The 17,662-nt window shown below is 35.5% G+C and overlaps 3 protein-coding genes across 4 annotated transcripts; 1 reads left to right on the top strand and 2 right to left on the bottom strand.

Moving 5' to 3' along the window:
- Nucleotides 1-1,177: 1,177 nt before the first annotated feature.
- LOC120633120 lies at nt 1,178-4,607 on the bottom strand. 2 transcript variants are annotated; one of them, XM_039903232.1, is made up of 3 exons: nt 4,046-4,607; nt 3,889-3,957; nt 1,178-3,650 (listed from the first exon to the last, which is right to left on the bottom strand). In XM_039903232.1, exons 1-3 carry the CDS (start codon nt 4,095-4,097, stop codon nt 1,672-1,674), a joined length of 2,100 nt encoding a protein of 699 aa, XP_039759166.1. In that variant the 5' UTR covers nt 4,098-4,607; the 3' UTR covers nt 1,178-1,671. The 2 variants fall into 2 exon arrangements, with proteins under 2 accessions (XP_039759166.1, XP_039759167.1); XM_039903233.1 differs by lacking the exon at nt 3,889-3,957.
- Nucleotides 4,608-5,646: 1,039 nt separating this feature from the next.
- On the top strand, nt 5,647-8,455 carry LOC120633121 (protein ALP1-like). The gene is made up of 2 exons (XM_039903234.1): nt 5,647-6,006; nt 7,369-8,455. Exons 1-2 carry the CDS (start codon nt 5,681-5,683, stop codon nt 8,261-8,263), a joined length of 1,221 nt encoding a protein of 406 aa, XP_039759168.1. The 5' UTR covers nt 5,647-5,680; the 3' UTR covers nt 8,264-8,455.
- On the bottom strand, nt 6,003-8,609 carry LOC120633122. Its single transcript, XM_039903235.1, has 2 exons — nt 8,455-8,609; nt 6,003-7,244 (listed from the first exon to the last, which is right to left on the bottom strand). Exons 1-2 carry the CDS (start codon nt 8,588-8,590, stop codon nt 6,355-6,357), a joined length of 1,026 nt encoding a protein of 341 aa, XP_039759169.1. The 5' UTR covers nt 8,591-8,609; the 3' UTR covers nt 6,003-6,354.
- Nucleotides 8,610-17,662: the final 9,053 nt, after the last annotated feature.

Raw genomic sequence — 17,662 nt, 5'->3', positions numbered from 1 at the left:
ATATGTGTCGATATCTTTGCTCTATAGGAACTTAGTTTGAGATAATGTAATTTAATAAGATGTTATATAGTGTTCTGTATCCCACAAAAAATAGGCATACACGTTGCGACCAGCCAGGTAGCTATCCACTGAAAAATCTAAAACAAATGAACGGGAAACGATAAGCCATGCACGACAATTAGACTGAAATCTATAAAGCGTATTTTGTCTTTCCTTAGTCTTTATTATTGCTAAAATAAGACAGACTTATGTCAGGCGTATAACTGTCTTGTTTTAACTGCTTCCTAAGTCTGAGCGAAGACAAAGTATTCCCCTTTAGCTCTGCCTAAGTTCTTATAATACTCCACTAAATTAGAACCAACACCTTAAGCTATGCTGTAGATATGATTTTGAGGGCCCAGAGCTAAACAATTTCATTGGACTATCTATATGAATATAGATATCATATTGTGTTTAATCACATTATTGTCAGACCCATTGATTTCAGAGGACAGGTATCATGCTGCTGTGGTTAGGCTATAATATCATTATCCAATTTTAATAATATTTACAGATCAATATTCAAGTGTTGTATATTTTTATTTTTTTACTCCTAAAGTAACAAAACATTTTTTCAAATTTAAAGCAAGCTTCTTGGCAGCTTAATTCCGTAATTTAAAGTACCTAGTATTATTTTTTAATAAAAGTTTATTTGACATACATTGACGTACTAAGGAGTAGAGCTATGAAACTTGATGTCACAAATATTAAAAATAATACTGCTTTAAGCGTTGATAGTAAACCCCTGGTTCGTGTCGTGAAATGATTTTGTCTATCAAAATGGCATTATATCTTAATAACAGCAGCAGCAAGGTCTACACACAATTTATTATTTGTGTCTTAAATTGTTTTATTATATTGTTTTGCATTATCAGTACTGTTTCTTAATGATGACAGTTTGAAGTGTAAATCTAGTCTTATGATTTGTGTCAATTATTCAACTTTAAGCAACTTAGCCTGGATGTTTTCTTGTTCATATGATATATGTCGTAGCATAATTGTAAAATGATCCTTAATTTTCCAATTATCCTACGACGCCTTGGATAGATTTTGCATTTCTTTCTAAAATCAAACGTTGGGGCACTTAAGTTTTATTGAGTAATTATTACCTTTTTAATTACGTATCATAATTGAGGCCACCAGAACCAGAGTGACCCAAACACAAGCTACTATTATGTGGATATGTGCCAAAATAGTTAAGGTGAAATTTTAAGTAGATGTAATTAAAAAAAAAATCATAGACACTGTATTCAAAATTTGTAAAATATGATATTAGTTATTGATAAAATTTAGATGAACTGTAAAAATAATCAGTATTTTTGTTATTTGTAATTTTTTTTGCAGATAGGCCACTATGGCACTTAGCATTGACAATATATTTATAAACAGTGTATAAATAATAGGCCAATATGTATGAACCTTATCACCTTTTTTATTAATTTAAATGCAAATTGTCATTTTTCAACTTAAATACTACAAATTAAACTCAGAACTAGCTCCTTTATTACTGTGTAATTTTTATTAAACTTTAGATTTATCTTAAACTCATATATTATTAATTTATTATAGTTTTTATTTCAACTTAAGACTATCTTAGGCATAACATGACAAAGTATTAAATTAGCCAGTCAGTTAATCAGTCGAAGAATCACTAATTGCACCATCTAGTTCATTCCCCGCATTGGAGGAGACTTTGAGTTGTTCATAGAAAGGGTGATAGATAGGTGGAACATATTCCAAAAGGCATAGAAGGTCTTTTTTTTTCTCATGGCTGATTTTTCTTCCCTCTGGAAATAAAATCTCGAGTTCAAAGTTTGACGTATCTTTGGATGACCTCTTGCTGAAATTAACCTCTGCGAAAAGAACTTCTGGCTCGTTGGAATATTTGAAGAACATCGAGAATGGATGGCTTTTATTGTACAAAAGCCACTGTATTTTAAGCCATTCAACTTTACTTCGATCAACGCCGATCTTCCTGTTTGTGATATTAGTTTCCAAGGCTTTGGTGGATATAAAGTCATCTCCTTTCATTTCCACAATTTTGAAAGGTTTCTTTTTTCTTGCTGCTAATATCACATTGTTCCAATGTTCGGGAACGTATATGTCTGGGAAATACTTCTTTTGTTTTTCCACCAAGCCAAAAGCCCGGTCGCAAGATGAAAAAGAATGTCCGCTGACCGTAAATTTGTGGTCTATATTTTCCACTGTAAATTGAGGACTAGAAACAATATGCATACATAACGCTGCAACTTTTATGTTGCGGTTTTGCCCGCCACACTGGTCAGAGTACATGATTAGCCTCTTTGTGTGTACATGTTCTCTGATAAATTTTAGGAGGCATGAACCTATTTCTTGTGGTCCCCTGGATGCTGTCGATTCATCCCAGACATACATAAACATTTCGTCTGTACCAGCATTATGAATGCCTAAACAGTAGGTCCACAACTGACGCTTGTAGTAGCAAATACCAGTTGAAATTACTGGTGTTGGGAGAGTCTTCATTAAGTCAAAGATTATAACGGTAGTATCGTTATCCTGCTTCGCATTTTGCATGTCAAGTTTTAAATTTTTCATCGCAGATTCTGCTTTTCGCAAATGAAGTTCTTTGGCGATAGTAAGCTCATTTTTTTTAGAAAGCTCGTTGTTATCGCAAGCGTCAATTTTTACTTTGAAATTGTCACATCGCTTACATGAGTCAGTTACTGGAGCATGAAATGTGAGGTTGAAATTTTCATTAAATATTTTTTCGAATATGTATTTTGAAACTGGTCCTGCAACCTTACTTTTGTATTCAGAGTACATTATTGACAAATTTAAGTGAGGAGGCAAGTACTGTCTCGATTCACTTTTGTGTCTTGTGTAGTGAGAATCATATTTCGGAAAAGTATTGATGAAATCCTTTACTTCGTTTACTTTTGTTTCTGGAGTTTTATTCGACGGAATGTGCCGGCCTCTTTTATCAATGGGAGCGGGATCGCCAAGAGGCTTATTTTTCAGAACCCTTGTAAGGCGTCCGTCCGATACTTTAAAAACTTGCTTAAAAAATGACTTACACACACGAATATGTTTTCCATTCGCCTCTGGTAAGTGATACAATCGAGAAAATTCCTTGGGCTTCGATGTGACGTTTCCAGCTACCCGATCCGATGTGGTATCTCTAACTCTCACATAAGACCTTGCTTTTATCACGACATGTATGAGTGAATATAGGTATGCACTTTGCAAATCAAAATTTGCTAGGGCATAAAACTTTGAAAAAAGTTGTTTTTGTCTGTCATGTACAATTTTGTCATGGCATTTTTGATTACAGGTGCATTGAAGACCTGTATCTATTTGTTTAGCAGGAATGAGAACGCCTTTTGTATTTACGTATGCCTCACCTCTAGCTCGTTTATTTTTTCTCACATTCTTTTTCCATAAACTTTCTTTGCGCATACGCTTCCTTGTATCTTTGTTTGTTGAAAAAGATGGCTGACCCTCTTCATTGTTTTCAGTAGACGAGTCCCCAAGAATGTCTTGTAAACTCCTCGATGAGCTCCTGCTACGTTGTTCTGGGACATACTCAGAACCCGAATCCTCATAGGGCTCCACCGGACTCAATCCAAATATATCTGCAAAAATAAAATTATTAACTAATTATTATAGCGTAAATTAATAGCTAAAATATATAAAAATCAGAAAAGTAAGTAACAACCTACATACATGACGAAAACTTAACATTAAAACTTCTCATAAGCACCCTCAATTTTTTTCAAAAGATCTATCCAAGAACGCCTCCTTCAATAGTCTAATACGCGAAAAAAAAATCCCACATTGTTTTATTACGGAACTCTAAAAACGTAAGCTTACCACGTAAGTCACCTTCAATGTTGTCAGTAGCTTCATTCTCAGTTGCACTCATTGTAGCTTCTGCTGGGTCTGGCCCAAACAAAAATAGTCAATGAAAATACAGTAACAAATTAAATAATAACCTAACGAAAACTCAACATTTAAAACTAAGAATTACCTAGTATGTCATCCTCAATGTTTTCAGCAGCTTCATTCTCAGTTTCAATCATTGTAGCTCCTGCTAGATCTGTTCGAAACAAAAATAGTAAAAATTAAGTTAATTTGTAGGTTACAATTTATTGACATCGAAAAAACAAGAAAATATCTGACTAATAACAGGTATTCTTACCTCTTAAGCTTATTGCTGTACCGCCAACACCTTTCCGCACGTTCACGTAGATTAATAACTAATCTATACACACTTATTGCGTAAAAACACCAGTTTTGTACCCACAACACCAAAAATGTTTACACGTAAGTACCAAAGACCAGAGTGGCCCATGTCACATGAGCCGTAATGGCGGCAGATACTATAGTGACTCAAGTGATCTGGGCCACTATGCTCTATTAATATTCATTTAAGAATCAAAATGCCAGAACAATTTTTTTAACGCCATCTATGATTGTTTACTGAAATTACCTTTGAGCCACTCTGGCTATGAACTTAAGGGTTTGAAAAGGAGCATTGCCGTGGTCAACTAATATATCACAAATTGTGGTTTGGGCCGCTCTGGTTCTGGTGGCCTCAATTCATAAGCAAATAACTGGCGTTATAACATTGCGTTTAAAACGTTGTTACTATGTTGAAACATAAATCAAATACTGCTGAATGCAAAATTAATTGAATACAAACCCTTTTAAAATATAGCTTACTTCACGATTACATATATTCGTAATACGTATAAAGTTTTAAATATTTTAAATTACCTGTACATATTTCGAAGTGCACCTAGCTCAAGAATAAATTGTATAGAAAGTTGCATTTTATTTTTTTGACGGAAATGGTTATTACTTATGTTTGAAATAGGGATAACCCCTTTAACATAGTATTTAATCAAATATTGCTTGATTAATTTTAATGAATAAGAAGTCTTAGAATATGTGCTGCTATATTTGTCCATTCCTTACTATGTGTATATACAAAAACGCACTTTATGTGGACTGTGTATATGTTAATTAAGATAAACTATATAGATTAGCAGTCGGGTTTTTTACCTTAACGATCACGTCGATCCCATTTTGTGACATTTGCACCGATATTAGATACCGATACACTGTAACGTCAGAGTAAAATCAATCTTATGGTCCCCGTTTTACATCTTTTGCCTACACATCCGCAGCCAGCGCACTAGTGGCACGTTTGTGCAACTAAAATGTGTAGTAAAGAATTTGGGACTTTAAAACAAATGATATTGGATCCATTTTTCTGTAACGCAAGTGTTTTTGAGCGTGTAAATTATTGTAACGGATATTCGATTGCTTAAAGTTGAGTTGTTAAGGAAGGAATGTTTTGCTTCCTTCTTAATTTATTGGGACAGTTGTTGTTTTCAAGGGTGATTTTTCAATCGCCAAATAATCTCCAGCTACGTTATAAATTATCTGCCGATTGATAGATCAGTCCTTAGGCTCAACTCACACTGGCGCAGAGTCGAAGCGACGCGACGCGTCATGTTTTGCACGGTGACGCGCGCCTTCGCGAGGCGACGCGCGTCTTCGCGAGGCGACGCGCGATTGTGCGCGACGGCGCGTAGTGACGGAACCAGTTCAGAGACTTTCGAACATTCGTGAATGGTGCTCGCTCGACAGTATTATAATGGTTGATATCGATCTTATCATGATTGCTCTAATATCAGAAGCTGAAGAGGAAGAAAGTGAATTTACATCAGCAGCTGAGGATAGAAAAATAAAACGAAAATTTTGGGTTCACGAGTTATGGAAGAAAAGACATATACTTGGCGAATTCAGAACACTCTGTAGTAATGATTTAAGTCTGGACCCAAGATATTTTTATGATTATTATAAAATGGGTTTAGATAAGTTTGAAAATTTGGTAAATATTTTGAGGCCTCACATCCAAAAGCAAGAAACAAATTTAAGAATACCTATTTCCGTTGAAGAGCGGATATCAATATGCTTGAGGTAAGTACATTTTTAAGCTAGCTTAGATTTCCATTCTATTCTATTCTAAAGCATTAAAATAAAAATAAAAAATGTAAATTGATTAGGAAGAGTCAAAAGCATTTATTTTAATTTACATAGATTTATTTATCTTTAATTTTACGCGCATTATTAAGTACACAAGGACAGTTCTTCGAAAACTGATACCATGCATATCTACCTATCACATAATTTTAAGCTAAAATCTACATCACATTATTTCCGGAAAGTACAGGCGTAGGTATGACAAAAAATAAGTATTTATAATTTTTTGGAGAACCGTCCCTTATACCGTAAATCATGGCATTAAATCAGTCATACATAACGTCATTAACTGTAGTCATTATCACCATCCCTTTGTTGCCGCGTCGTCGTCCCAATCGGCAATGGTATGTATGGTGAAGGTGGCAGGTCGAGATCTTCCATACGATCTTCCACACGATATCTCGAAGAAGTGCTATTTTCGAACTGATTAGGGATTATGCTGTTGCTACTGGATGACGTTTTTGACTGCATTGAGTATGTGTTAGAAGGAGTATAAATGGTTGGTAGCTGTGTTGTATAATACCCGGTATTTGGCTGCATTTTATAAGTGTTGGAATTAGAAATACAGTTAGTGGAATTAGATTGTAGCTGAAGACTTTCTGATTCGGTTCGTAGTTCTGTTGTATAGCCGATGGATGAAGAAGTATTTGCTTGCGTTGAGTTGATATTAGTTGTTTCAGGTTGAAAGGTGCACATTTCATTCGAAGCAACTTTTATTTCCGCGTCAGTTACTAAAAGCAATATCTGTCGTTTCAGTAGCACTTGCATTTGTATTGGCATCCGTTTAACCGTTTTGGACATAGAGAGAAAAAAAGTGTCCGTTGGATCTTCTTCTGTTTTCTTATTTTCCAAATATTGTGCGAATAACATTTGTGATAGTGGTTGTGACTTCTTTCGAGTAGTATCGGAATGACTGGATAATTGTGATTCGGGTCGAGATGGCGACGCAACGGACAAGTTTGTGTCGGTATCAGTGTTTACGTCATTTTCTTCGGAGCTCTCTAAGTTAGACGTCTGTGGTTTGTTCTGCAAGTATGGTTTTAAAAACTCCAATTCTTTTTCAAATCTTATTGGCTTATCATTTGATCTAGCAGAACCACTCTTAAACTGTCTTAGCCTAATTGCTTTCTTGTAACAATCTCGAATTCTTTTCCACCGCTTTTGACACTCTGCCTCTGAAAAAGGAACACAAAATAATTTTTAGGAACACAAAACAATTATCGTAACACAAAACAATTGTAACTCTTATTTTAATTCAATAAAATGTATTATTATATGTGTATTTTTTAATTGTTACAGATTTATGACTACAGCAATTAGCTTTCAAGCCTTAGCTCAAAGTTATCGAGTTGGATACAGCACTGTTTTAACAATTGTACATGAAGTTTCCGCAGCAATATGGAAACATTTACAGCCAATTGTCATGCCGAAGCCAACACAAGAATTATGGACTAAAATAGAGGAGGAGTTCAGAACCATATGGAATTTTCCTAATTGTATAGGGGCAATTGACGGTAAACACGTCAATATAAGAGCTCCCTGGAATAGCGGCAGTTTGTACTTCAATTACAAAAAATATTTTAGTACTGTCTTGTTAGCTGTTGTTGACGCAAAGTACAAATTCATTATTGTTGACATCGGAGCATATGGACGTAACAGCGATAGTGGCATATTAAACAATTCTAAATTTGGACAACGATTACAAAATAATACGATTGGTATACCGCCTAATAAAAGGTTGCCAGGTATGATAGAGGAAATGCCACTTGTTTTTGTAGGAGACGAAGCATTTCCCTTGTCCGAACACATCATGAGACCATATCCTGGAAATCAGGTGTCTGACAATCATGATAAGAAAATTTTTAATTATCGCTTAAGCCGAGCAAGGCGCTTAGTAGAAAGTGCTTTCGGAATTCTGACACAAAAATTTGAGGTTTTTCAAAAAAAAATAAAAATGCAACCAATGCATCTTGATTCTATGATTCTTGCATGCACATGTTTGCATAATTACGTAAGAGAAAATTACGAACTCGAAAACTTGGAATTGCCAAGTGATAGTATATTACAAGATATACGGTCAGTCGATTACCATACTATGACAAATGCCATGGTGATCAGAGAGACATTCAAATCTTATTTTATATCCGAGCATGGGGCAGTACCATGGCAAACTGAAATGATCAGACGATGTTAAAGAAGTGATCATAATGTTACGTAAATATAACTGTGTGTGTTTTGTACAGACAACAGCACGTCAAGTGTAACACTTGCACTACGAAAGCCGCCATTAGCACGAACGGAATAAATACGAGCTCAAGGTCAAACTGTTACGTTTGACGTGCTGTCGTCTGTACCTAAATGTAATAATAATTATATAGTACTTACCAGAAATTTGCATTTCACCGCTTACTTTTTGCCAGGCATTTTTCCTACAATTTTTATCACTGTAGGTTTTCGCCTTGACGTTAAACAGACAATCATACTTCTGTACTAAATAAATTAATTTTTCATCTTCGTCCATTGTCGTCGTAGTTCAGCACTGTCGTCCGTCCGTTGTGGTCGGCGTCTGACGCGTCACTGCGCCTGAGTACGCGCGGCGACTCGCGAATCCGCTCGACTCCAGCCGAGCGTCGGAGCGCGAATGCGCGCGTCAACGCGCGTCGACGCGCGCTTCCATATTTACATAGCACAAATTTGTACTTAAATAGTAGAACAATAAAGGTGAATATGCTTTAGGCGGAGAAATATGACGCGTCGCGTCGCTTCGACTCTGCGCCAGTGTGAGTTGAGCCTTAGTCTTTGAAATAAATTGTGTATAGACCGTACAACATACCATACAAACTACAAGCCATGCATCGTATAATATACACCGATTTTGTAATATACTGTCGTTTTATCCACGGTTACAGTCCGATGTTATGTTATATATAGATAATAAATTTTTTATTGTGATAACACCTCATGAGTTTTTATTTTCATTCCCTCCCTCATTGAAACATCTGTAAAATATGTGACTATTTTCACATTACCGAATTACAATAGATGGCGCCACCAGAATCTTATCCGCCTATCGAAGTTTACAAACATGATGGCATAATATTACAATAATAATATAAACATAATATGATGAGTTTACTAAGATTTTACAAAAGTGAAGATGCATTCTGTCAGAGCCCCATAGCATCTGTATTAAGACAAATATTTTATAAATGTTGGAAATGTAAAAAAAACGATTACGACAAATAGGGTATATTTCTTCAAAATCCTAACATAATCTATACATGTACTTAAAAATTTTGTATTAAAATCTACTTATATTATGTATGTTATATATTTATATATATTATGTATATTTTATATTTATATATTACGTTAATTTACTTAAATTATCTATGTATTTGTATACAATATACACTTTGTATTTATGTATATATTAAAACACTCTTGGCACTATCCCGTTCTCTTGCTGTAAGTCCCTTCTACAAAGGTTGCCTTTAAGAGATTGCTTACAGCAATAAGGCCGCCTTTGCATGTCTACATTGTTAACTGTATACTCCTTAATGTTTCTTTTCCTGTGTATTTACGTGCAATTAAGTGTTTCTTCTTGTACTAATATTATAGAGACGAAAGATTTGTTTGTTCGTTTATTTAATCAATATTTTTAATTAATAACCTTTAAAACTACTGAACCATATTAAAAAGCCTTGCAACATTCGAAAGCTATTTTATAAAAAAGAAACCTAAAATATCGACCCATTACTAACCACCTCAAGGACACGGGCTCCTCCCACAATCAGAAGGGAGTCCACCACGCGGGCCCAGTGCGGATTGGTGCACTCCACACGCCTTTGAGAACATTATGGAGAACTCTGATGCATGCAGGTTTCCTTACGCTGTTTTCCTCCACCGTTGCAGCAAATAATATTTAATTGCTAAAACGCACATCTTAAAGTTAGAGGTGCGTGCTGGAATTCGAACTCGGGCCCCCAAAAGCGAAGTTGAAGTCCTAACCATAGGGCTGTGACCGTTAAACTTATGCCTATTTCTGATATTGGTACTACTTTCGTGCTGCAGAAGAAGGTTGATCGTGTGATTTATAAAATGGATCCGAGAGAGTCATTGAGAGATAAATTTAAAGATGTATAAAATAATGACAGTCTATATAGCCAATACATATTTCAAAATTTAATGTATGTTTACAAAAATATAACAAAATTTTAAAAAATTGTGACTGCAATAATTTGAACGGTAGAAGCAAAAATAAACTTGCAGTGCAGGACACTAGACTACACAAAATAAGCAATTCATTTAAAGGAAATTGTATATAATTATACAATAAATTACCGGTTGATATCGTGGGGATGTCTCTAAAAAAGTTCAAAGTTTGTATTGAGCGAATGCTTATGGAAAAGTCCTATTATAGTATAAAGGATTACGTAAACGATAAAAAAGCTAGGGTTCGAACTATTGCTCTAACCAGGATGCTTCATAAATATTTTCAAATGACAATGTGAGATGGTGATAGCGAAAAGATCACGGCTAAGTTGGTTGTGGGCTTCTTAGAGCAGGGCGCGTTTGCGACCCTCGTAGCTTTAGTTCAAGTTTACTAATGTAGTTATCACCATCACTACTCACTACTATATACACATTTTCGTATGTAATCAACGCATCAAAAGTGCCATCTATGTGCCTATGGGAATAAAGAAATATTTGACTTTAAATAGCCCATATTATCTCAATCTGTAGTCGAACATGCGAAGCAGAAGACATACAATCGAACTTATTTCAAAATCGCAGACGCGCTTCAATTTCGTTTATCTCCATAGATTGTATTGTGCAAGCAAATATACCTACATTTTCGCCTCTGTAATCCATTGTGTTTTTTACAGTACAGTACAGTTCACATAATATTTCCTGTGAATAGTCCATTTCTCATAACGTCATCGGTCATTATTAGGCAAGTCGCTTAGGCAAGTGTTAACGGTCGTGCGAAGAAAATAATACGTTGTTCCGAAACAATTACTAAGTTCTTCTAAAGGAGGTTAGTTTTAGAGACGTTTGACTAATTAAAAAAAAAACTTCTCTATGATCTTCGGAAGTATCCAAAAAATATCTTTCTTAAGCAAAAATTAAAGGTTTTGTTGATACAATTGCAAATTATATTTTAAAAAATGATTTCCCGCGAAAACGTTCGGTGGGTGTCATGGCCGCTCTCGTTACATAATTGGCAAATTAGAGCTTTAGAAAGTCCTTGTTCCGTAACTAAAGATTATTGATTTTGGCATTGATAACAAAACACTAAGCAACTGATAGTTTGAAATCACAAAATACTTGATATACGCAGAGATATTTGAACTTCAAGCTTATATATTATGTTTATATATACGTGACTTTTCACCTGGCATAGCGGATCGCTAGATTTTACAGTTTAGATAATTACAAATAAATACCAATCACACTTCGAATAATTATAAAAATAAGTTTTTCATAATATCATAATAATCTTAAATTATTAGATAAATACAATATTTTAGCGATTGTCTATTTCGGTCATTATGACTATTGTCAGGCTGCAACATAGCGACCAAAGAGTATACAAATAGGTACTATGTTATTAAAACCTAGCGACAATTTCTTGTAAAGGACCAGAATTTTTAAGCAAAATAGACAGATGAAAAAAAAGCTAGAAAACAAAAATGGCTCTTTTTATCGCGCTTTGAACTAGACGACATTTTTGGGTTTATTTTTGGATTTAAGGGATTATCATAGTAATTTTCCAGAGAAGTCATTGTTTTTCTTCAAACTAAAGTTATGTTTGGCAGAATAGAATTATCATCGGATTCTTTTTCGAATGTCATTTGTATATTATCGCTCATGTTTGAAAAAAGGTCGATTAAAACATAGGTAGGTTACCTAATATGAAACAGCCGTAGGATATTATAGTGGATATTCCAAATACTACACAAAATCCATTACAAAGACCCAACGCGATTGTTCATCATCCGCAGCCTATTAAATCCTACTGCTGGGCGCAGGTCTCGCCTCATGAGAGAGACGGTTTAAGAGCATAGACCCACCACGCTTCACCAATGCAGGTTGGTGGGCTTTAACGATTATTACCTGAACCATTGTCTTAATTGGTGCCAAACAAATCAAGCATGTCATAGGTTTTAGATTTAGTGTTTTTAGGTATTCCTAACATTAGGTTATTTGTGTGTTTCTTACTACCAAACTCACAAATTACTGTGATCTCATGGTCAAAATAAATAGTTTTTTATTTAATGTTTTTATCATTACCTTAAGTGATATTCAAATTCAAAATTTCTTTATTCATGTACAGGCACTTATGAAGCGTTCATACATATATGTTTACATAATTGTAAGGGCATGGTGATAACTTCGTTCGCCAACTTAAACCTAAAGCTACGAGGGTTCCAAACGCGTCCTGCTCTAAGAAGAGCCCACAACAAACTTAGCCGGCTAGTTTTTTTTTTGTTATCACCATCTTACAGTAAATTTATATTAAGCTATGAAGCTATAGCAATTCACACCCAAGTTTTTTTTTGGTTTAAGTAATCCTTAATATTGTAATAGGATTTTTCTGTAGGCTTACGTTTTATATAAACTTTGAACTTATTGAGAGACATCTCAAAGATTTCATTTGGTAATTTGTTATAAAATAATATACAATTGCCCTTGAATGAATTTGCAATTTTCTGTGGCCTAGTAAACTGCACAACGAGTTTATTTTTGCTTCTAATATTAATATTGTCATTTCTTTTTAAAATTTGTTTTATTTTAATGGACAAAAATTAAATTTTCAAACTGTGTTTTAAATATGTACTGACTATGCACCGTCATTATTTTAACTTCTTTAAATTTATTCCATGTTTAAGGTATTGTGTATTTTCATAAATTGAAAATATTTGGCTCGATGCGGGATTCGAACACAGGATCTCGTAATCCGTAGTTTAACATGCTAACGGCAAGACCATCGTGGCAGTTCGTAACTCGATCGTTATGGAAAAGAAATTCGACATAAATAACGACCTTTCGCTTTGTGAGTAGGCGAGTATTTGCATACACTAGGTGAAAAGCATTGTGTGGCGACAAACACGGTATTTACAAGCGGCTTGGCTATGCGTGCTTAGCTTACGATGCGTTGAGTTCGTTAGATAAGGCTCGGGTTCGATTAAACGAAGCTAGTGGATAGCTAAAGATAGCTAAGCTAATTAAGGTCTAACTTGTAGTGTATCAAAAAAACAGAACCTACCATATTCCCAGTGTCGATGTCGCATGAGGTTATGACACGGTAGCCGCGGGACGGGAAGGCCGACCTTCCCGTCCCTGGAGCTACTGAGAAGACTCGGGCTTAGGATGCGGATTTCATACAACTGCTGAAAACAGTCAAATGTTAGTTCTATCAGCATCATCACTTCAACCACTGCTACACATATAGGTCTTTTGTAAGGCGTCCTGAACTCCTAGATTCTGGGCCGCTAGTTTCCAGCGGCTCTTTTGTTTTCGACTACCTGATTGGAGGTCGGCCAAAGCTGCGTTTACCGATGCGGGAATCCGATTCTTTGTGTTCATTTATGGAGATGAATGGATAACTTACTAACCTATGTTTTTTACTTGTAACAATAAAATTAATGGGCTATTTACCATTATTCACTATAAGTAAAATTGATAAACTTCTTAGAACACGGTTGTTAGTTTTTTATAGTATTCATTAAAGGGACAAGCAAATGGCTCATCTGATGATAAGTGGAAAACCACCGCCTTTTTACCGAGCAACACTTCACAGAGCATGCAAGGAGCACATCCTGCAACATGCCGCCCTGTGTCCATCAATTCGAGGCGTAAGTGTTAAGCCGCATATGCCTGTAATTACACGGACAATCACGCCATGCAGACCGGAACACAGCATTGCTGCAACAATGCTGCTTTGGCCTCAAGGCGTCAAGGGAAAGGCGCTAGAATCTGCTATTCTGTGAAAGTTTTTATAGGATTATTTTAACTAGAAGCTAATATTAATGACAATTCTGTTGCAAACCTCTAAATAAACAGATCAAAGTAATCACCTTCGGTGTGTTCTTTGTTGAAAAGAACAACACTATTTTTTAACTGGACAGTTTGGATACGTTAAGAGAGGCTAAATAATATCTTTGCCACAGCTCAACATTGCTGTCCGACCGTACCATATCCCTCTAACCGGTATCAGTCGCGACCTAAGGATCTGTCGTGAAAGGGTTTACCGTTTATGTAACTGACCGGCTGACCAGCCTCGCTCCAATCCTTACCCTAATATTATTAGACATCTTTACGTCATAATAATGTCCTACAAAACCAGTTAATAGACAGAACTTTTTATACACAGAACATTCCTGACGCACACACGGAGGAGTTATGTGGGACTTGCATCCGCTAAAAACTCTTTGAGTCCCTCGACAAACTAATTTGCCAGAGTATGGGATACACTTCAGCGCACCCTAGCCATACTTTTGACCCCCCAATGTATGGCAGAGCGGTGATAGCCTCTCACCTCTTTTGTAAGTTCTGTGCGTTTTAAAACGCACACGTCTTTGCTTAAAACGCACATAACTGAATATGAATTGCTTCAACGCTGAAGTTAAACATCGTGGGAATCTGCTTCTTCTCGGTAGAATCCGCCTTCCGCACCGGTGGTAGAGTCACTACACACAGACAGACTTGACGTTTCAAAAGTGCTTATATTAGGCCTACTTGAAATGAATGAATTTTGAATTTTGAATACCTGCAGAGTACCTGAGAGTTCTCCACAATGTTCGCAAAGGTGTGTGAAGTCCGCACTGGGCCAGCGTGGTGGACTACGACCTTAACCCCATCTCATTGTAGTGGGTAGGGGGTTGATATGATTATTATGATAATGAATGTGTGGCGGCAGTCTGATTGTTGCCGAACCCTCCAGAGAGCCGAGCGCAGAACATGACACTTCTTAGGCCTGCAATTTGTAATGTGACGAGCTTTCCTTTAAATTCGCCATATAGGTCAGAAACTAGTTATACCTAGATAAAAATAATGCTGCGGTATAACCTTTCACATTATTGGACCTACCACTTATAAAACCACCACCGAATGGGAGGTCCCGTGCCCGATGCCCGGCTGGAGCAGTTCGGGAATTTATAATTTATGAATTGATTTTAATCTCAGTTCTGGTCTGGTGGGGGAGGCCTTGGCTGTAACTAGATGCCACCCTATAGTCTACAGACAAACCATGCGTAGGTTCGTCGAAATCGATTAGGGGTAGGCTTTGATAACTGCCATACCACTAGGGTTAGCTACTATCATACAGTGCATCATAACTTACAAAAATTAAAAAAAAAATCTATCTCAAGTTCGCCTAAATATAAGCACTTTTAAAAGGTCAAGTCTGTCTGCTTGTAGTGACTACCATCGGTTAAAAAGTACAATTTATTGCAGCCACAATTTTTCTTAAACTAATATAATTTTGTGAACATACATTAAATTTTCAAATAATACGGACAATCAGACTGACGGACGGACAGCGGAGTCTCTAGTAAAAGTGTCCCGTATTACCCTTTGCGTATGGAAATCTAGAAATACCTCTAGGTACAGTGGCAATGGGTAGGAAGCGTTGATTTATTACAAGGACTCTTGGGACTTTCACTGCGTCTCTATTCCAAGCGCATCGCACAGTAGGTCAGCGATGTTATGCTTTGCCTATTACCTACCTGACGGACTAAAAACTGTTGCTAATTTGCTACAATTATATCATTAAATTCAGACAGAACCCTATTACAAAATAATTAAGTATCTACTTATCTACCTAACAATATATTTCAACAGTTAGTTTTATCCGAGGTTTCGCCTATTAGCTACTTCTCAAACGTTTATCAGTCATTACTTATCTATCCTCTTAATATTGTAAACTCGAAAGTTTATGAGAATAATCCCTATCCCTACTTAATATTATAAATGCCAATGTAAGTTTGTTTGTTACGCTTTCACGCAAAAACTACTTAACCGATCCTCATGAAACTTTGTACACATATTCTTGGAAGTGTTAGAAGAAATACAGGATCTTTTTTTCCCGACATTAAGCTCGGTTCCTTTGGAAGAGGAGATGAAAGTGTTTGACGATTTTACACCATAACTCCGAAAAATTATAACCGATTCAAATAATTATTTTTGTACTATAGAGGTTATAATAATATGCGTTTAATTTTGCCCAAACTTTGTGTAGATCTGATGAATGTGGTTGGAGATAGAGGACAGAACTCATCAGCGGACAGCAGCAAAACCCTCATTTAAGGCTTAGCGATACTGAATACTTAAAAAAATAATAATTTGTGCGTGTACTAGTTAGTGTAGGTACACACGTAAAAAGTAAAACTTCTTAAAGACCTTATTTTTCGAAAAATGATCTACTGCAACTTTACAGAAACTGGTTAAATAAAATAAAATTAGATAAAGTTTAACAAAAGGCTTTTATTATCATGGACATGAATACAAATAATACAATTATGTCTTTTTACTTTATTACTACTAAGATTATTACAGCTTTAATTTAATTGTAATATTATTATTATGGCTTATGGTAACTGAAATATGAAATATAAATATAAATAAATAAATATACTACGACAATACACACGTCGCCATCTAGCCCTAAAGTAAGCTTGTGTTATGCGTACTAAGATGGCTGAAGAATATTTTTATGAATAGGTAATATAAATAAAATACTTATAATATACATTATTACATATAAACACCCATACACTGAAAAACACTTATGTTTATCACACAAACATTTTCCCGTTGTGGGAATCGAACCCAAGGCCTTGGACTCAGAAAGCAGGGTCGCTGCCCACTGCGCCAGTCGGCCGTCAAATATTGTTTACATTCCATAAAAACTCCAGCAATTTTAGTGCCGGATCTTGTTGTTAATGTTTGAAGACTTTTTATAAATAATATATAAAATTCAAATAATCTTTCAAAAATTCAACTAGCTTCAAAGATTTTTCTGATGCAGATCGGTTTTTTATAATTATTGCAACCGAGTAAAGAGGTACGAAGAGGGAGGAGGAAGAAAAAAATTAATAATATCGTCCAACTTCTGATTTGGAGATATATAAAGTGCAACAATCAAAATATTCATCCTATTTTCCATTTGGCATTGAGCCATACATAAGTCAGGAGAAAGAACTGAAAAATCTATCGATGAAGTTACAATGTTAACAACATCATTAGTATTATGATATAATATGCTTACGTCTTCAGCCGTTTTTCATTTGAAGTTCGAATAAACTCGAATCAACCGTGGTTGGGACAAGAAAAAGACGGCGCGTAACGAAAAAATGTGACGCGTAACTGAAAAATGTTACACTCAATTTTTTTCCAACCCCGATAAAGAAGTTTTACTTCAACAAAATCAAACGCAGACGCGGGCAAAAGCTAGTATAAATATATCTTAATCTGGTTACAGTACTCTCACAGGTTACGTTACATTTCAAATTTATAGGTACATTAGATTGGCATTCTCTTTTGAAAATATAATAATTATATAAGTAATCTATGACATTGTAATGGA

The sequence above is a fragment of the Pararge aegeria genome, chromosome 21 (assembly GCF_905163445.1).
Source record: "Pararge aegeria chromosome 21, ilParAegt1.1, whole genome shotgun sequence".
NCBI lineage: Eukaryota > Metazoa > Arthropoda > Insecta > Lepidoptera > Nymphalidae > Pararge > Pararge aegeria.
The sequence above is the reverse complement of the archived record's forward strand: the minus strand, read 5'-3'. Positions and strand labels throughout refer to the sequence as shown.

Excerpts from the sequence above, each read along its gene's own strand:
- LOC120633120 (XM_039903232.1), bottom strand. The coding sequence starts at position 4,097 with ATGATTGAAACTGAGAATGAAGCTGCTGAAAACATTGAGGATGACATA. Across the intron at positions 3,958-4,045 it reads CATTGAGGATGACATACTAG|ACCCAGCAGAAGCTACAATG; the intron begins GTAATTCTTAGT and ends TGTTTGGGCCAG. Across the intron at positions 3,651-3,888 it reads CATTGAAGGTGACTTACGTG|ATATATTTGGATTGAGTCCG; the intron begins GTAAGCTTACGT and ends TTATTTTTGCAG.
- LOC120633121 (XM_039903234.1), top strand. The coding sequence starts at position 5,681 with ATGGTTGATATCGATCTTATCATGATTGCTCTAATATCAGAAGCTGAA. Across the intron at positions 6,007-7,368 it reads CGGATATCAATATGCTTGAG|ATTTATGACTACAGCAATTA; the intron begins GTAAGTACATTT and ends TAATTGTTACAG.
- LOC120633122 (XM_039903235.1), bottom strand. The coding sequence starts at position 8,590 with ATGGACGAAGATGAAAAATTAATTTATTTAGTACAGAAGTATGATTGT. Across the intron at positions 7,245-8,454 it reads CGGTGAAATGCAAATTTCTG|AGGCAGAGTGTCAAAAGCGG; the intron begins GTAAGTACTATA and ends TTCCTTTTTCAG.